We start from the raw sequence: 22,021 nt of genomic DNA, 5'->3' as shown, positions 1-22,021 counted from the left end.
GGTCCTATGTCAGACTGGTTCAGATAATAACTACAGAACGAAGCCAACATCAGCGTGAGCTTTGGTTGCGAATGGTTTGAACTTTGAACTCGTATTCACTACAGAAGTGATACCTCCTAGCGGTTGAGTTAGCAACCCCTGCTGCAAACGCAGGGTAGGAAGGGACAGACAGAGTATCCCATCTACCACACAATGACGTTACTACAACGTATACAATTGACCACCAGAGACATTCTTTCAAGGACAAAGGACTCGGTTTGGCAACACGGCCTTCCCATCTACCACCAACCTACTGAAGCGCAGCTCAGAGTAAATATTTATTGCATTTTCCTTTTCCAAATGGGCGTTAATTTAGAATGCATAAGATACTGTATTTACGATAGCCCAGCTTCTTCCCTTTGTTCCTCAGTCTTCCCGCTCCTTCACTCAACCCAGACCATTTTCTTTTGTGTAACCAGCTGTCATATCTGTTCCGCCCGCTCGGGACGTTTTCCTTTATGATGTAATTTGTAATCAAGTTATGATTAATTGTGTGTATGTGTAAGTCTGTGTTATTAGTTAGGTATTTAGTAAATAAATAATTAAACCCAATTTTGTATTGCTGATTCAACTTGTTAGCCAGGGTTCGTGCAGATAAAATAATTTACAACTTTCAGATGAGACTGAATTAAGATGGCGATTGATATTGACTGCTATTGATGTAACATATAACTAGGTCTTTAAGAGTTTATTCGGAAGATAACAGCTCTATAAATATTATTTTGTGGTGTCCGACTCTCTAGTTAATTACATTTACATGATTAGCTCAATCAGGAGATATTAATTACGGATAAATTATTTTATAGAATAGCATGTCATATCACTTAATCCGGCATAGCCAAAGACACGACAGAGTACAGCAACATGCATTAGTCAAGGCTGATAAACTGGAAGATTTCTATTCCCTACCCTCTCTCTCATAGTACCTACTGTATTATTGGAATCATTTATCTGTCTGAACAGCACAGCTCTAGTCTATGATGCTTCTAAACAAACACGCTTTAGGACTGCTACTTAGATTTGTCAAATAATGGTTTTGGATTTCATCCTTTGTCACTATGCAGTGGGTCACTACTAGTGGCTCTTGTGATGATTTGTTATTAAGTTTTGTGCAAACAAACTGTCAATCAAATCCTTCTTTGAATCCTTCATGAATGCCAAACTCCAGCCTTGCTACAGCAGGTCTTGGCATCAGCTCTCTAATCAGCTCTCTCTGTGGATTTCTAAATAGTATTGACAAAGGCTTACATTGGTATGTGGCCAACATTGGTATGTGGAGAATTGTTATTTAAAGCAAAACCATACCTCTTGGTGCCGGCGGCCACGGGGACTCTCCAGCCCTTGATCTGGCTGAGTTCGGGGTTGGCTATGTCGATAAGCAGGGGGAGGCGGGGCATCCACACACTCATCTCCAGTTGGGCACTCAGGTAGCTGTAGGTGAAGTTGAGCACCATCCTCATCCTCCCCCTCGTCTCCTTCCCATTAACAAACACATAGTCACAACGATCCGACACCTGGGGGGACACAGGGGGATGCTGAGCTATTAAATAACACATCCTCTTCATGAGGAGTTATGTGACGTGGATAGCAAGCTGAAGTCTACTTGCCCATAATGTACTAGCCCCATTAATTTCTTTGTCATTTGAGGTCCCTGTGCCCATTGTCACATAGGCTTCGGTTAGATTCAATCTGGGCCACCGAGTATCCACATTAGAGTGAGATTAAAATGTTTCCGCTGCATATGTCGGTTCAATCGGAAATTACTGTAAAATGTTCAATTGTGTTATAACGCAGATCTTATGCGGCCCGGATTTGATCTAGCCCTCAGCCATCTAAGATGTATCAATCTAAGTGCTGATAGAGACAGAAGAAAGAAAGAGCATGCAGTTGAACCATCATATTGTTTCTGTGTGTATGTGTATCTCCTGCTCTTTATCTAGCTTTTTCTCTCTGTTTCCCTCTCTCTCTCTCTCTCTCTGTCACCCTCTCTCTCTCTGTCTGTCTCTGTCTGTCTCGCCCCCTCGCTGTCTCTTTTCATCTCTCCGTCTCTCTCTCTCTTATTGGAGTAAAGTCCCTGTGCCCTTGGCTCCATGAGATCTGCTCTAATAACATGCATTTCACATGCAAGTATGATTTATATTATGGTCTCTGAATGATTCTGAACATGATAGTCATTAGGATGTTTGTCTTGTTCTCTTGCAACATACAGATACGTAGATAAAGAATCTCAATTTGAGCCAGTTTGCTGCAGTAGGAAAATAATCCTGCAGCAACAGGACATGTGGATTATAATTCATGGACATTTTTGTAGGGGTTGATACATTTTTCGTAAGGGAAAATCAAGTCTGAAATTACAAAGTGGAAATGATAAACTTCAGCAGCCTTTTTAAACCTCAAATACACTACACGTTTTAATTGTCCTGCATTGTAGGAAAGTTCTCCTGCAACAAGGTGATCAAATTAAGATCCTACAACTGTAGAGAAAAACATTGATTAAAAACATTGGAACAGGGCTTCCAAAGCTGTACCTTCAGCACGTTCTCGTCAGTGGACCTACAGTTGGTATAGTTGGTGACATCGGTGACAGTGCCGTCAGCCTCCACAGCCAGAGTCCTGACTGGGGCAGACACTTTCTTACCAGTCAGTACAGCTGTGTTCATCACATCACTGTCCTACAGGGGACAGACGGGACAGAGTGACTGTGTGAGGCAGGCATTTAACCACACACTCACATTCAAAACTGGGCATTCACATGTAAGCATGCATGCACACAAGAACACATTTACACAAAGATTGGCATGCACATGTACACACGCTCGCATGAACGCACACACAAATGCACAATCATACAATTACATGAACACGCACTCACCCACTTCCTTGTACAGTTAAGTCTGTGCATATGTTTAACTGCTTACCTCCTAAACATAAATGGACAAATCAAGGTTGATCTACGGCTCTATAACCCCTCTTTGAACATGGGTTTTAAAGTGTTTTCTGGCCATGATACTCTCTAATAATATTGGTTCTAATCTAGGAGGCATGGGGGTTGATACAGTGGCTGATGACTGTATGGCCCAGCTGATGTAGATTTAACTGCAGCTCTTGACAGATGTTGCAGGGCAGCCTGTAAGTCATTCTGAACTCAGCAGCACAGTATAACAGCTGCTGACCGCAATTCAGAAAGTCACCCAAACTGACTACCAGTACAATAAAGTTGTATTGTATTGTATTGTATTGTATTGTATTGTATTGTATTGTACAGATCTACTGTACTGAAGCAATCCCTATGGGATTTGTAGTACCAACACCGCTTTGAAAAAGGGATTAATTCCTGTCACAAGTACACAGGTGGTAAAACCATCTTCTGACAAACCAGATCTATACCTTGTACTTGTACATTTGGAAAAATTGTATAAAGCATTGTGGCTTTGTTATAAAGATGTTTCAGTCCTCCCTATGAGGGCTGTTTGATCCTCACTGAACGTCAACTGCATTAACATTGAAGGAGAGTGTGACCTGGGCCAGAACAGCCCTGATGTTATCAAAGCTAGAGGCCAATACAGCTGGCACTCAGCTGTACAACAATGAACACATCGGCACCCCCCTGACATCCCCCTCTCCAGGGCTCTCTCAATCATGTACACACACGTTATTGTTATTTTATAGCCAACGTCTCCTCCATAAAACATCAAACCAGATGAGAGTACAATAGACATACATTTACAGTAGACCCACACAGTACTTAATTGCACATCCAGCAAGACTGTAATTCAACTTACAGACACGCTGCAGGGAGAATAAAGTGGTGGTGTTACTGTTAATGCAACTACTGCTGTGTCATACAAACCCAGGTGCATCTGCACACAGGTACATGCACGCATACAAATAAAATGCCACACGTACACACACATAAAAGGCACGCACACATGCTCCTCACCATGACCAGTGGTGTCAGGCCTACGTAGTCTCTCTGGGTGGTATAGATCTTCATGATGCCAACATCCTTAATGTGTCCTGTTTCCAAATGCCATGTGATTATCTGGCTCTCCAATTGTTGCTCAGTCAACTCCTTGGTCTCAAAGTCAAGCTGCAAGACCTCCAACAGACCCCTGTCAATCCAGAAATACAGTTACATTCACATTCTTCATCCTACTGATATTCACTGTACCACTCAATACAGTGTGTCACAGCTCATGAGTGGACATGAATACTGCAATAATCAAGATGTATGCTGCAATCAAGAACAACAAAACCCTCTTATATCTAACATGCACATTCAAACCCACAGTGTTATTATAAAATGATCATAATCTGACCTTAACCTTGCTTATAGTGTATGTAATACAGAGATGGGAAACTGGTGGTGGGGGAGGGGAAGGGTGTTCAGAACACTCTGTTTGGTCAAGCAGTTGCTAGACAACAGATGTGTGGATGTCCTTAATGGTTGTCCTTGGTGCTGTCAGTAGGATACTGTGTTGGTTTACTGTGTTGTATTATTCACTGTCTCCCTCCCTCCTGCTCTCTTCATCTTCTCTCCTCAATATCTCCCTCCTTCCTCATCTGTCCATTTGTCTCCTCCATCTCTTCTCCATCTCTAGTCCATCTCTCTTTCATTCTCGGATCAGGCCCACAGATCAATCCCCCTCCCCAAACTTTTTTCAGCCTCTTCAGCTTAGACCTCGAGATAGCTTTGCTCTACATACATGTATACTTATTCATCAATAAAAGAGTTTGGACAGGAACATTTTCACCATATTCCACTCAATTACTTCAGCACAGGAATTGAGGAGAAATAGGTGGTAATTCCACCTCTTTTTCCTGGAAACCCTCTACAGGGGCTTTGGGGGTCGTAGCTTGTAAATCTGTGGTCTTATCATCAGTTTCAGAGTGCTGGGGTGGGTAGGGGGGTCACTTCTGTCGACCCCTCTGGGTGTTCACTGGTCTGTTCACTGGTTAATACTGCTGCCAGGACTTGGAATATCTGCACTCCTTATCTGGCCCGGAATGTGCCAGCCAGCGGTTAAGCCCGGATAACGCACTGAGGATTACTGATGATTACAGATAAGTGGGCCGGACAGGCGGCGCGCTGAGCCGGGCTGGAGTGTGTGTGTGTGTGTGTGTGTGTGTGTTTGTCTAAGGAGGATGGTATGTGCTAGGAGGTTGCAGGGCAGAGGTGTGTTTTTCCATCTGGATCAGGAAGTGTTGTGATAGCACCACATAATTGTCCATGTTGACATCATTGACGCTGTGCTGACTAGTGGTGGCTATTCAGCAGCCTGATGGTCTGGGGGTAGAAGCTTTTGGCCAGTCTTACAGTTTCTGCCATGATGTTCCTATACTGCCCGCATCTAAGTAACGGAAACGGGAAGAACAGGGCATGGCCCGGGTGGCTGGGGTACCTGATGATCTTCTTGGCCTTCCTGCAACATGTGGTGTTGTAGGTGTCGTGGAGGGCAGGCAGTGTGCATCCAATGGTGCGTTCGGCTGAGAGTACCACCCTCTTTAGCGCCTTGAGGTCACTGGCGGTGGAGTTGCCGTACAAGGCTGTGATGCAGCCTGACACTATGCTCTCAATGGTGCTCCTGTAGAACACTGTGATGGCCCTCGAGGACAGGCCAGATTTCTTCAGCATCTTGAGGTGCCGTGTGGTTTGGCCATTTCACCTCCTCGGAAATGTGTACTTCGAGGAACTTTAAGATTTTGACCATCTCCAATGCGGCCCTGTTGATAAGGATGCTCCTTTGATTTGCTGATGTTGAGGGAGAGGTTGTTTACCTGTCAGCACCCCATCAGTGAAATCATGGAGAAATATTCTAGACTGTTCATATCAACACAGTTGATCCCTCCCCCACTGCGATAGACAGGAGGATTACTAACGTTATTACTGATATCATGATAATCTCAAAGAGCCTTACAAACAACTGATTGACATTGTCATCTACTGTATGTTATTCCTTGTAGTTACAGAGCAGGTTTCCCGGACACAGATTAGTGCTACAGTCTATTTCTCCATTGAGGAATGCTTTTTAGTCCAGGACTAGGCTTGATCTCTGTACCGGAAACTGGCCCATATTCCATGAGATTATAACTAGGGCCCAGAGTTTTTCCTGATCACATGACCTAACCAGGGAAAACTCTGGGCCCAATTTACGTATAACATATCTTATAGAAACCAGGGAAATAAGTGCCGTAAGCAAATATCAGTGCAGCTGTACCACATCTATCAGTTCAAAAGTACTGAATAGTCACTTCAGTCTATTTACAAGGAGAGTGATTAATCACAATGTAACAGATCTGCTCCACACAATAAACGGCTGTCTGCACAGCTGCTGGGACCACACCAACAAGGCAACTGATGAAATTAATTAGTTTTTTCCCTCGATCAAGTCCTAGAATTGCAATCTGTTCTTCTTCCTGACATTTTAACGAAGAGAATTCTGAGAATCTGGAAAGCTATAAGAAACAACATGTTTGTTTCTTCTACCTTTCTCTTCTGACAAATGCTATACATCAATAATCTCACACTTCTCATACCAGTAAGAACATGACAAAGGAAGGCCATTGGTAAGATTTAAGAGAGCCTACAAAACTCAGGATGTTTGAGGAAAATGAAGGGCTACACACCTTTTCCCGGGATTGGTGGTCTTCCTCTGACACACGACAGAGATGGTATTTGCGCCCCTTCTGCCAGGTTCCAGGGCGATGTCCCATAAGGCTGAGTCAGTGGGCCTCGCTGTACTGAACGACATGCCCTTCCTCACTGTGGCTCTGGAACACATAGACACACACAGGTCAGTTAACACACGCATACACACACACAGGTCAGTTAACACACACATACACAGGTCAGTTAACACACACACACATAGGTCAGTTAACACACACACACACACACACACACACAGAGATGTCAGTTAACACACACATACACACACAGGTCAGTTAACACACACACACACACACACACACACATACATACATACACAGGTCAGTTAATACACACACAACGTTCAGTTTACACACACATGCACACACGCCGGTCAGTTAACACACACATACACACACACACACAGGTCAGTTAATACACACACATAGGTCAGTTAACACACACACACACACACACATGTCAGTTAATACACACACAAAGTTCAGTTAACACACACATACACACACATAGGTCAGTTAACACACACATACACACACATACAGGTCAGTTAACACACACATACAGGTCAGTTGACACACACATAAACACACACACACACACAGGTCAGTTAACACACACATAAACACACACACACATAGGTCAGTTAACACACACATACACACACAGGTCAGTTAACACACACATACACACACACACAGGTCAGTTAACAAACACATACAGGTCAGTTGACACACATATAAACACACACACACACACAGGTCAGTTAACACACACAAACACACACACACATAGGTCAGTTAACACACACATACACACAGGTCAGTTAACACACACACACACACAGGTCAGTTAACACACACATACAGGTCAGTTAACACACACATACAGGTCAGTTAACACACACACACACACAGGTCAGTTAACACACACATACAGGTCAGTTAACACACACACACACACACAGGTCAGTTAACACACACATACACACACACATAGCTCAGTTAACACACACATACACACACACATAGCTCAGTTAACACACACATAGCTCAGTTAACACACATACACACACACATAGGTCAGTTAACACACGCACAGGTCAGTTAACACACACATAGGTCAGTTAACACACACACATACATACACACACACACACACACACACACACAGGTCAGTTAACACACACACACACATGTCAGTTAATACACACATAAAGTTCAGTTAACACACACATACACACACATAGGTCAGTTAACACACACATACACACACAGGTCAGTTAACACACACATACACACACATACAGGTCAGTTAACACACACATACAGGTCAGTTGACACACACATAAACACACACACACACAGGTCAGTTAACACACACATAAACACACACACACATAGGTCAGTTAACACACACATACACACACAGGTCAGTTAACACACACATACACACACACACAGGTCAGTTAACACACACACACACACACACAGGTCAGTTAACACACACACACACAGGTCAGTTAACACACACATACAGGTCAGTTGACACACACATAAACACACACACACACACACAGGTCAGTTAACACACACAAACACACACACACATAGGTCAGTTAACACACACATACACACACAGGTCAGTTAACACACACACACACACAGGTCAGTTAACACACACACACACACACACAGGTCAGATAACACACACATACAGGTCAGTTAACACACACATACACACACAGGTCAGTTAACACACACACACACACACACAGGTCAGTTAACACACACACACACAGGTCAGTTAACACACACACACAGGTCAGTTAACACACACATAAACACACACAGGTCAGTTAACACACACATACACACACACAACATTCAGATGATGATGATGATAATGGGGGACAATATTGAGATGATGATGATGATGGGGGGACAACAATCAGATGATGATGATGTAGGACAACATTCAGATGATGATGATGATGGGAGGACAACATTCAGATGATGATGATGGGGTACAACATTCAGATGATAAATATATAGGAGGACAACATTCAGATGATGAAGATGATGGGGGGACAACACTCAGATGATGATGATGGGGGCACAACATTCAGATGATGATGATGATGGGGGACAACATTCAGAAGATGATGATGATGGGAGGACAACATTTAGTTGATGATGATGATGGGGGACAACAATCAGATGATGAATATGGGGGGACAACATTCAGATGATGAAGATTATGTTGGGACATCATTCATTCATGATGATGATGGGGGCACAAAATTCAGATGATGACGGGGGAACAACATTCAGATGATGATGATGGGAGGACAATACTCAGATGATGATGATGATGATGATGATGGGGACAACATTCAGATGATGATGAGGAAGACATTCAGATGATGATGATGATGATGGGGGACAACATTCAAATGATGATGATGATTATGGTGAGACAATATTCAGAATGATGATGGGGGACAACATTCAGATCATGATGATGATGGTGGGACAACATTCAGATGATGATGATGATGGGGACAACATTCAGATGGTGATGATGATGGGGGACAACATTAAGATCATGATGATGATGGTGGGACAACATTCAGATGATGATGATGATGGCGAGACAATATTCAGATGATGATGATGGGGGACAACATTAAGATCATGATGATGAGGGTGGGACAACAATCAGATGATGATGATGATGGGGAACAACATTCAGATGATTATGATGGGAGGACAACATTCAGATGATGATGATTGAGGACAACATACAGATGATGATGATGATGATGTGGGGACAACATTCAGATGATTATGTGGGGACAACATTCAGATGATGATGATGGGGAGACCAAATGTAGATGATGATGATGATTATGTGGGGGACAACATTCAGATGAAGATGATGATGTAGGGACAATATTAAGATGATGATGATGGGGCACAACATTCAGATGATGATGATGGGGGACAACATTCAGATTATGATGATGGGGACAACATTCAGATGACGATGATGATGGGGGCACAACATTCAGATGATGATGACGGGGGGGCAAAATTCAGATGATGATGATGGAGGGACAACATTCCGATGATTTTGATGGCTGAAAACATTCAGATGATGATGATGATGGTGGGACAACATTCAGATGATGATGATGATGGGGGGGACAAAATTCAGATGATGATGATGGGGGGACAACATTCAGTTGAAGATGATGATGTAGGGACAACATTCAGATGATGATGATGGGGGGACAACATTCAGATGATGATGATGGGGGGTACAGAATTCAGATGATGATGATGGGGACATAATTCAGATGATGATGATGGAGACAACATTCAGATGATGATGATGATGGTGGGACAACATTCAGATGATGATGATGGGGGGACCACATTCAGATGAAGATGATGATGTAGGGACAACATTCAGATGATGATGATGGGGCACAACATTCAGATGATGATGATGGGGTACAACATTCAGATGATGATGTGGGGACAACATTCAGATGATGATGGGGCACAACATTCCGATGATGATGATGATGGGGGACAACATTCAGATGATGATGATGATGGGGGACAACATTCAGATGATGATGATGATGTGGGGACAACATTCAGATGATGATGGGGCACAACATTCAGATGATGATGATGATGGGGGATAACATTCAGATGATAATGATGGAGCACAGCATTCAGATGATGATGACGGGGGGGACAAAATTCAGATGATGATGACAATGGGAGGACAACATTCAGATGATTTTGATGGGGGACAACATTCAGATGATGATGATGATGGGGGACAACAATTAGATGATGAATATGGGGGCACAACATTCAGATGATGTCGATGATGATGTGGGGGACAACATCCAGTTGATGATGATGGGGGACCACATTCAGATGATGATGATGGGGGACAACATTCAGATGAGGATGAGGATGGGGGCACAACATTCAGATGATGATGACGGGGGACAACATTTAGATGATGATGATGGAGACAACATTCAGATGATGATGATGGTGGGACAACTTTCAGGTGATTTTGATGGGGGATAACATTCAGATGAAGCTGATGATGTAGGGACAACATTCAGATGATGGTTATGGGGCACAACATTCAGATGATGATGATGGGGTACAACATTCAGATGATGATGACAGGGGGACAAAAGTCAGATTATGATGTGGGGACAACATTCAGATGATGATGGGGCAAAACATTCAGATGATGATGACGGGGGGACACCATTCAGATGATGATGATGATGATGTGAGGACAACATTCAGATGATGATGATGATGGGGGCCCAAAATTCAGATGATGATGACCGGGGGGACAAATTTCAGATGATGAAGATGATGGGAGGACAACATTCATTTGATGATGATGGTGGGACAATATTCAGATGATGATGATGACGGGGACAACAATTAGATGATGAATATGGGGGCACAACATTCAGATGATGTCGATGATGATGTGGGGGACAACATCCAGTTGATGATGATGGGGGACAACATTCAGATGATGATGATGGGGGACTACATTCAGATGATGATGATTGGGGACAACATTCAGATGATGATGATGATGGTAGGACAACATTCAGATGATGATGATGGGGGACAACATTCAGATGATGATGATGGAGACAACATTCAGATGATTTTGATGGGGGATAACATTCAGATGAAGCTGATGATGTAGGGACAACATTCAGATGATGATGATGGGGCACAACATTCAGATGATGATGATGGGGTACAACATTCAGATGATGATGACGGGGGGGACAAAATTCAGATGATGATGACGGGGGGACAACATTCAGATGATGATGCTGATGATGGGGGGACAACATTCAGATGATGATGATTGGGGACAACATTCAGCTGATGATGACGGAGGGACAACATTCAGATGATGATGATGTTGGGAGGACAACATTAAGATTGTGATGATGATGGGGGGACAACATTCAAATGATGATGTGGACAACATTCAGATGATGTCCATGACAATGGGGGACAACATTCAGATGATGATGATGGTGGACAACATTCAGATGATGATGATGTGGGGACAACATTCAGATGATGATGATGATAGGGGGACAACATTCAGATGTTGATGTGGACAACATTCAGATGATGATAACAATTATGTTATGACAACATTCAGAATGATGATGTTGGGAGGACAACATTAAGATTGTAATGATGATGTGGGGACAACATTCAAATGATGATGTTGACAACATTCAGATGATGTCGATGACAATGGGGGACAACATTCAGATCATGATGATGGTGGACAACATACAGATGATGATCATGATGGTGGGACAACATTCAGATGATGATGATGGGGGGATAACATTCAGATGATGATGATGGGGGACAAAGTTCAGATGATGATGATGATTCTGGGACAACATTCAGCAGATGATGGGGACAACAATTAGATGATGAAGATGGGGGACAACATTCAGATGATGATGATGGGGACAACATTCAGATGATGATGATGATGGGGACAACATTCAGATGATTATGAGGATGGGGGGGCAACATTCAGATGATGATGTGGGGGACAACATTCAAGTGACGGTGATGATGGGGGGACAACATTCAGATGATGATGATAGGGGGACAACATTTAGATGATGATGACGGGGGGCCAACTTTCAGATGATGATGATGGGGGCAACATTCAGGTGATGAAGACGGGGGAACAACATTCAGATGATGATGATGATGAGGGGGACAGCATTCAGATGATGATGATGTTGGGACAACATTCAGATGATGATGGTAGGACAACATTCAGATGATGATGATGGGGGACAACATTCAGATGATGATGATGGAGACAACATTCAGATGATTTTGATGGGGGATAACATTCAGATGAAGCTGATGATGTAGGGACAACATTCAGATGATGATGATGGGGCACAACATTCAGATGATGATGATGGGGTACAACATTCAGATGATGATGACGGGGGGGACAAAATTCAGATGATGATGACGGGGGGACAACATTCAGATGATGATGCTGATGATGGGGGGACAACATTCAGATGATGATGATTGGGGACAACATTCAGCTGATGATGACGGAGGGACAACATTCAGATGATGATGATGTTGGGAGGACAACATTAAGATTGTGATGATGATGGGGGGACAACATTCAAATGATGATGTGGACAACATTCAGATGATGTCCATGACAATGGGGGACAACATTCAGATGATGATGATGGTGGACAACATTCAGATGATGATGATGTGGGGACAACATTCAGATGATGATGATGATAGGGGGACAACATTCAGATGTTGATGTGGACAACATTCAGATGATGATAACAATTATGTTATGACAACATTCAGAATGATGATGTTGGGAGGACAACATTAAGATTGTAATGATGATGTGGGGACAACATTCAAATGATGATGTTGACAACATTCAGATGATGTCGATGACAATGGGGGACAACATTCAGATCATGATGATGGTGGACAACATACAGATGATGATCATGATGGTGGGACAACATTCAGATGATGATGATGGGGGGATAACATTCAGATGATGATGATGGGGGACAAAGTTCAGATGATGATGATGATTCTGGGACAACATTCAGCAGATGATGGGGACAACAATTAGATGATGAAGATGGGGGACAACATTCAGATGATGATGATGGGGACAACATTCAGATGATGATGATGATGGGGACAACATTCAGATGATTATGAGGATGGGGGGGCAACATTCAGATGATGATGTGGGGGACAACATTCAAGTGACGGTGATGATGGGGGGACAACATTCAAGTGACGGTGATGATGGGGGGACAACATTCAGATGATGATGATAGGGGGACAACATTTAGATGATGATGACGGGGGGCCAACTTTCAGATGATGATGATGGGGGCAACATTCAGGTGATGAAGACGGGGGAACAACATTCAGATGATGATGATGATGAGGGGGACAGCATTCAGATGATGATGATGTTGGGACAACATTCAGATGATGATGGGGGGACAACATTCAGACGATGATGATTTTGGACAACATTTAGATGATGATAATGGGGGGAACAACATTAAAATGATGATGATGATGGGGACAACATTTAGATGACAATGATTGGGGTCAACATTTAGATGATGATGATGGCGGGACAACATTCAGATGAATGAGAGTCACTATTAAGTGATAACCCAGTGGCTTAAAGTCCCACCACGCATCCAGACAGACAACTCTTAATCTCCACACATACACACACACCGACAAGTAAGCTTTATAAATATAATAACAGAGATTTCAGTGCAGTGGATTAGACAGATGCACACACACACACACACACAAACACACACACACACACACACACACACACACACACACACACACACACACACACACACACACACACACACAGACACTCCCCTTGTCCCGTCTGACTGCTGGAGCGTGTGATTCAGTCATACGCACAGAGACTGGTGCTCAGTGACAGCTGACAGTCTGATCAATACTAACCCAGGCAGATCTGGATCGAGTTCTGGGTCAGGAGCCAGACTAAATCACTCTCAACTAGGTTCACTGAGGCAAGGCCAACATTAGAGCCAAGCAATCCACCAACCAAACATATTGTTACTCCTGCTATGATAAATGAGGACCTTTTTTTATCTCAATTTAATGGGCCAGTATCAGGAACGAGAAGTGATTCAGACCAACAGTTATTAATTTGCCTGAGGAGGACTATAGAGATGAGTGGCAAAGCCCGATGACAACAGTCTATTTTCAGCCTGGCTGGAATAGTAAACAGTCCAAGTATGAGATCAGGAAGGGGAAAGGAAAATAAAAGTCAAAGAGGAGGTTGATTAAATAAATCCTTGCCTGAGATCACGTTGAAAAGGGGGAATATGAAGAGAAACTTGTCTGTGTGACTTCCTCAAAGTCAACTCATCATCATTTCATTCGTAACCTTTTACAGCTCCCCTCTTCATCTACTACCTTCACATCTCACACCTTTACAATATATTTAGTTGGGAACTGCCAACAGGCTATCAGCTAAATAAACTGCCTGCCGGAGACCTCCTGAACCTCCTCTCAGGCACAGCACAAACTCATCATCAAAATACCACTTTTTAAAATACACAACGTTATCATCCCCTGGCCTGAATTTGACAAAGTATTAATTTGTTTGGACCAACCAATCACATTTGTTCAGGCAAAAAACAGGTCTGCCTGAAATGTCCTTAAATTACCCGCAATACTGTGGTGCAAATTAAATTACTTGTGTAAAATGAACAGCCATGCAACAGTCCCAATTTTTTTCCCCACAAGTCATTTTAAGTTTAATATTATATGCTGATATATGCTGTATATGCTGATATTGTACAGTGGGAGTTTTCATAGAAAGAAAGACTGGCCACTTTGGACAGACTGGAAATGGATGGTCTCTGAGCTCTGGCTCTGAGGTAGAGCAGCAAAGATGCTTACTGTAATTGAGAGCCTTGTTCCAATGACTGTGGGACTGGGACCACCGTCAAACACACATGCACACACTCACTCACGTATGGCCGCACGCACACACGCACACACACAAACTCACATTAAAGTCCAGTAGGCAGTAATGGAGCCATGGTCAGATCATCTCTCAACCAAAGGGTTAACCTCTCAAGTCATTTTCAATCAGGACAGGGATTATCTGTCATAAACCTGGGGGTTTGTACTCAATATTGGGCCTGGAGGAGTGAAGTAGAGCATGGATTTTCCCCCAGGAAGAATCACTCATCTCTGAGCCAAACCAAGCCAGGCCAGGCCGGGCCAGCCTCCACATGGCCTTAAACACTGGGCTCAGTCCCTTCAGTCCTCTCCCCTTTCTAAATCTCAGTATGGGGCTATGATTTACAATGGGACTCAAGCACAGAGGCCTAAAAGCATCTGTAGTGGGTCAATGAATTTGGGAAGTTCAGGGGGCATAGAGATTATTCTCTCAAATAAATATAATATCAAGGCCATGAGAGTTTAAGAGTCTTTCACCAAAGTCTCCTCAATGCTAGTCCAGGTCAGTTTTGTATATTTTTATTTATTTATTAGGGGTCCCCATTAGCTACTGCCAAGGCAGCAGTTACTCTTCCTGGGGTCCAAACACATTTAGGCACTTACATCACACATAAAAAGAACAGTATCATATCTTACACCACTACATATCTACAATACAAAAATGTATAATTCCACCGTACAACAATATTACAATGTGCGTTTGTGTAAGAGTGCATGTGGTAGTGTGTGTGTGCGTATGTGTGTGTCTGTACCTGTGTGTGTGTCTCTTCACAGTCCCCGCTGTTCCATAAGGTGTATTTACAGTGCATTCGGAAAGTATTCAGACCCCTCAACTTCCTCCACATTTTAATACGTTACAGCCTTATTCAAAAATGTATTAAATTAATGTTTTTACTCATCAATCTGCACACAATACCCCATAACGACAAAGAGAAAACAGGTTTATATAATTTTGCAAATGTATAGAAATTAAAAAACAGAAATACCTTATTTACATAACTATTTGAACCCTTTGCTATGAGACTTGAAATTGAGCTCAGGTGCATCCTGTTTCAATTGATCATTCTTGAGATGTTTCTACAACTTGATTGGAGTCTATCTGTTGTAAATTCAATTGATTGGAAATGTTTTGGAAAGGCACACCCCTGTCTGTATAAGGTCCCACAGTTGACAGTGCATGTCAGAGCAAAAACAAAGCCATGAGGTCGAAGGAATTGTCCGTAGAGCTCTGAGACAGGATTGTGTTAACTAGGATAAGGGGCACTATTTTCACCTCCGGATGAAAAGTGTACCCAAAGTAAACTGCCTGCTACTCAGGCCCAAATGCTAGGATATGCATATAATTGGTAGATCTGGATAGACAACAGTCTAAAGTTTCCAAAACTTGTAAAATAATGTCTGTGAGTATAACATAACTTATTTGGTAGGCGAAAACTTGAGACAAATCCATCCAGGAAGTGGGATTTTTGTATGTTTGTAGTTTTCTAATGATTTTCATTACAGTTTCAATTGATTTAGGACTCAAATTGTACTTCCTAGAAATTGTTTCAGGCTTGTATGCTGAAAAATGAGGGAGTAAGACCACTCTGAATGACTGGAACCTACAGTGTCCCATAGATTTTTCATGCGCACGACCGAGAGCGAGCCTTTCTTGTTTACCTTTTATATTGACGACGTTATTGTCCAGTTGAAATATTATTGATTATTTAGGCTAAAAACAACCTGAGGATTGATTATAAACATAGTTTGACATGTTTCTACGAACTTTACGGATATTATTTGGATTTTTCGTCTGCTTGTTGTGACTGCGTTTGAGCCTGTGGATTACTGAACAAAACAGAGGCTTTTGGATATAAAGAGGAACTTTATCGAACAAAACAAACATTTATTGAGTAAATGGGAGTCTTGTGAGTGCAACCATAAGAAGATCATCAAAGGTAAGTGATTAATTTTATTGTTATTTCTGACTTGTGTAACTCCTCTACATGGCTGGTAACTGTTTGTAATGATTTGTCTGCTGGGCGCTGTTCTCAGATAATCGCATGGTAAAGCCTTTTTGAAATGGTTGGATTAACAAGAAGTTCATCTTTAAACCGATGTATAACACTTGTATGTTTTATGAATTTTTATAATGAGTATTTCTGTTTTTTAATTTGGCGCTCTGCATTTTCACTGGATGTTGGCCAGGTGGGACGCTACCCACGTCCCCTAGTGAGGTTAAGGCACAGATCTGTGGAAGTGTACTAAAACATTTCTTCAGCTTTAAAGGTCCCAAAGAACACAGAGGCCTCCATCATTCTTAAATGGAAGAAGTCTGGAACCAACATGACTCTTCCTAGAATTGGCTGCCCGGCCAAACTGAGCAATCGGGAGAGAAGGGCCTTGGTCAGAGAGGTGACCAAGAACCCATGGACACTCTGACAGATCTCCAGAGTTCCTCTGTGGAGATGGGAGAACCACCCAGAAGGACAACCATCTCTGCAGCACTGCACCAATCAGGCATTTACAGTAGAGTGGCCAGATGGAAGCCACTCCTCAGTAAAAGGCACATGACAGCCAGCTTGGAGTTTCAGACCATGAGATACAAGATTTTCAGGTCTGATGAAACCAAGAATACCAAGTGTCACGTCTGGAGGAAGCCTGGCAACATCCCTACGGTGAAGTATGGTGGTGGCAGCATCATGCTGTGGGGATGTTTTTCAGCGTCAGGCACTGGGAGACTAGTCAGGATCGAGGGCAAGATGAACAGAGCAATGTACAGAGAGATCCTTGATGAAAACCTGCTCCAGAGCGCTCAGGACCTCAGACTGTCGCGAAGGTTCTCCTTCCATCAGGACAATGAGACTAAGCACACAGCCAAGACAACACAGGAGTGGCTTCAGGACAAGTCTCTGAATGTCATTGAGTGCCCCAGCCAGAGCCAGGAAATGAACCCAATCAAACATCTCTGGAGTGACCTGAAAATAGCTGTGCCGCGACGCTCCCCATCCAACCTGACAGAGCTTGAGAAATCTGCAGAGAAGAACGGGGGAAACTCCCCAAAACAGGTATGCCAAGCTTGTAGCGTCATACCCAAGAAGACTCAAGGCAGTAATCGCTGCCAAAGGTGCTTCAATAAAGTACTGAGTAAACGTTCTGAATACTTATGTAAATGTGATATTTCCATTTTTTTGCTTTGTCATTATGGAGTGTAGATTGATGAGAGGGGGGGAATTATTTAACGGGAATGTAGTAGGAGATGTTTTTCACAATTTTCAATTAATATTCCTGCACAGCCCTACATATCAGGTGCGCTCCAGCTGTCATGCGCGCTCCTTGTGTTTGGTAGAATGAACTTCCTTTATTCTCTTCAAAAACGGCAAACTCATTATCACATTTCCATGGATTGACATAAGGTAATTGACTCACAGAATCATAAAGGTATATATTTTAACCACTAACCTGTCGATAAAAGCTTATGTGAGAAGCTGATCCATCCAGTCAATTGATTAATAAAGCAGAATTCTAATGATGTCATATATAATTTTTAAACATTCAGTCACTTGTTGATATTTTGTTAACATTATAAAAGCAATATGAACTAGAGGATACAATGGCCTGCAGCATACCACCCTGCATCCCACTGCTGGCTTGCTTCTGAAGCTAAGCAAGGTTGGTCCTTGATGGGAGACCAGATGCTGCTGGAATTAGTGTTGGAGGGCCAGTAGGAGGCACCCTTCCCTCTGGTCAAAAGATCGCAATACCTCAGAGTAGGAAGGAATTGGGGACATGTCCCTGTGTAGGGTGCTGTCTTTCAGATGGGATGTTAAATGGTGTCCTGGGTGTCCTGACTCTCTGTGGTCACTAAAGTTCCCATGGCACTTATTGTAAGAGTAGGAGTGTTAACCCTGGTGTCCTGGCTAAATTACCAATCTGGCCCTCATACCATCATGGTCACCTAATCACCTCCAATTGGCCCATTCATCTCCCCTGTAACTATTCCCCAGGTATTTGCTGTAAATGAGAATGTGTTCTCAGTCAACTTACCTGGTAAAATTAAAATGTATTTTATTCCAGCTCATAAATTTACGTTGTGTTACTTTCGTCCCACCCGTCTATCTTGTAGTTCTCCTAGGCTAACACCCAAGACTAGCTAACATGATTTTTTAAAACCTATGCTGTCATTTAGTCACTACAGGGCGGTTTCCCGGATAGAGTTTAATTTAAATCAGGACTAGGCAAATTCTACTTAAATAAATCCTGATAAAAAAAATGGCTTTCTGTGACATTGTTTAACTTCAGATTAATAAATTCTAGACTATGGCGTCCCAGACTAAGGTAAATAAGGACTAACCAGTTAATCTTTGTGAAGCCTAATTAGATTAATGATGTGCACTTAGTGCTGATCTGAGGATGCTTCCAAAACTAGGGATGGGTCACCTAAACCAAATAATGGACGGAGTTAAAAGAAAACGTTAAGATAATTTCATTGACTGAAAAAACCCTCTTGAAACAAATTGTGTCAAACCACCCAATTATAACAGCATGATTCATCAACAGAAATACAACTTCAGGTAAGATACTGTCCCAATCACAGCCAGTTGTGATACAGCCTGGATTCAAACCAGGGTGTCTTTAGTGACACCTCCAGCACTGAGATGCAGTGCCTTAGACCACTGCGCCACTTGGGAGCCCCAATTCATGCACTTATCAGGAGAACATCCCTGGTCTTCCCTACTGGCTCTGATCTGGTGGACTCACTAAACACACATGCTTCATTTGTAATGACGTCTGAGTGTTGGAGTGTGCCCGTGGCTATCAGTAAATTAAAAAAATAAAGAAAATGATGCCGTCTGGTTCCACTCTCAAATAGGTCCATGGTTGCAAAGGGCATCAGTGTCTTAACAGAGCGATTTGCCAAGACAGAATACTCTGAGCGCAGCGCAGCCGTATCCAAAAATCTGGTAGTGGCTTCTGATTCAATTCCATTTTCACAGAACTGCTTGTTCAGATATCGGTAAGGGGACTGGAGGCAGGGCATGAAAGGGATAACGAATCCAGTTGTTTGTGTGGTCCGTTTTGGGAAAGTCTCGGTGTAAATGCGCACCCAGCTCACTCAGGTGCTTCACTATATCATATTTGACATTGTCCGTAAGCTTGAATTCTTTTGCACACAAACAATCATACAATGATGGAAAGACCTGGTGGTGTCCTTGTTAATGCAGACAGAGAACAGCTCCAAATGTTTAATCATAGCCTCAATTTTGTCCCACACATTGAATATAGTTGTGGAGAGTCCATGTAATCCAAGATTCAGATCACTCAGGCAAGCAAAAACATTCCCCAGATAGGCCACTCGTGTGAGAAACTCGTCATATTGCTAGCAGTCAGACAAGTGAAAATGATGGTCAGTAAAGAACTTTAAGCTCATCTCTCAATTAAAAAAAATGTGTCAATACTTTGCCCCTTGATAACCAGCACACTTGTTGTAAAAGTGTTACATGGTCGCTGCACATATCATTGGATAGTGCAGAAAATACACAAGAGTTCAGGGACCTTGCTTTAACAAAGTTAACCATTTTCACAGTAGTGTCCAAAACGTCTTTCAAGATATCAGGCATTCCCTTGGCAGCAAGTGTTTCCTCAGGTTCAGGAATGGCTGAAAATGCATAGCATTGATCTAAAATTGACCCTAGAAATAGTACTGTTAGGATATCTGGAGAGACCGGGTCAGTCAATTACTAATATACTAATACTCCTAGTAAAATTATTTATCTTCAACACGCAATCTGTAGATACATTAAACATCATAGCATAGTTGAAAGATATGTGTTGCGTAGAAACACGAAGTGGGTGGCCAGCAGAGATAGATGGGATGGGCTGAGGGAAGGTGAGGGTTGGTATGTGGAATTGGAGACAAGTGGGAGTGGAGTTGCTGTATGTGAGAGTCAATGGTCAAAAGATAAAGGAGAAAAAAAAGTCAAAATAAAAAATAATAAAAGTACATTTGAATGACACTAAGTGGCATTATTTTTACAACTAATGCTCGTTTGCCTGAGGCTGATGCCGTGCAGGTGTTTGTACAAATGCATATCCACACACTCTCATTCAAATAAACACATACAAGAACACACACATACAGGTAATAGTGCCAGACATGCACACAAACATTTAAAGTTGGCATTGCTGTTATGATTTCAGTTGTCCTTGATGTCCATTTTTTTGCATTGTTGATTGCTGTTTTCTTCTGTCTTTTCCTTTTTTCTCTTTAGTTCATTCTCTTGGTTGTTGGTGCATTGGGGGGTTCTTGGGGGTGGGGAATGGAATTAATTGTATTTTTTTCCGGGGGGGGGGGGGTCTCAAATGGTTGAGGGACAGCTATTGGGGAACTGTGGGGGGATCTTGGAGGGTTACATTTTTGAAAGTAGAGCTGATGTGTGTCTCTATGGATGCGGGCCTTACTAAATGGACAGTTAGAAAATGTGAAGAACATTCATTGTTTATTTTTTTAAGTAATTTTTTAAAAATATATATATATTTTTAATGTGGATCACATTTTTATTTGGCTTACCCCGACGGCATTGTGCCGTTTCCCTGTTTGGGAATACCTGATATAAGGAATTTGAAATTATTGTACTTTTACTTTGATACTAAAGTATATTTTAGCAATTACACT

At 42.4% G+C, this 22,021-nt stretch overlaps 1 protein-coding gene across 1 annotated transcript in view; it reads right to left on the bottom strand.

Annotated features, from left to right (window-relative positions):
• The window catches only part of LOC110522888 (transmembrane protein 132D-like), a 38,689-nt gene that overhangs the window by 4,136 nt on the left and 12,532 nt on the right, over nucleotides 1-22,021 (bottom strand). The window contains exons 3-6 of the mRNA XM_090236605.1: nucleotides 6,667-6,810; nucleotides 3,980-4,151; nucleotides 2,568-2,711; nucleotides 1,345-1,553 (exon numbers count right to left, since the gene is read on the bottom strand). Coding sequence (XP_090092731.1) covers nucleotides 1,345-1,553; nucleotides 2,568-2,711; nucleotides 3,980-4,151; nucleotides 6,667-6,810 — 669 coding nt within the window. The remainder of the gene's footprint in view (nucleotides 1-1,344; nucleotides 1,554-2,567; nucleotides 2,712-3,979; nucleotides 4,152-6,666; nucleotides 6,811-22,021) is intronic.

The sequence above is a fragment of the Oncorhynchus mykiss genome, chromosome 5 (genome assembly GCF_057628025.1).
Source record: "Oncorhynchus mykiss isolate SJ-2025 chromosome 5, ASM5762802v1, whole genome shotgun sequence".
In the NCBI taxonomy this organism is placed as follows: domain Eukaryota; kingdom Metazoa; phylum Chordata; class Actinopteri; order Salmoniformes; family Salmonidae; genus Oncorhynchus; species Oncorhynchus mykiss.
Note: the sequence above shows the minus strand (reverse complement) of the source record. Positions and strands in the feature narration are given on the sequence as shown.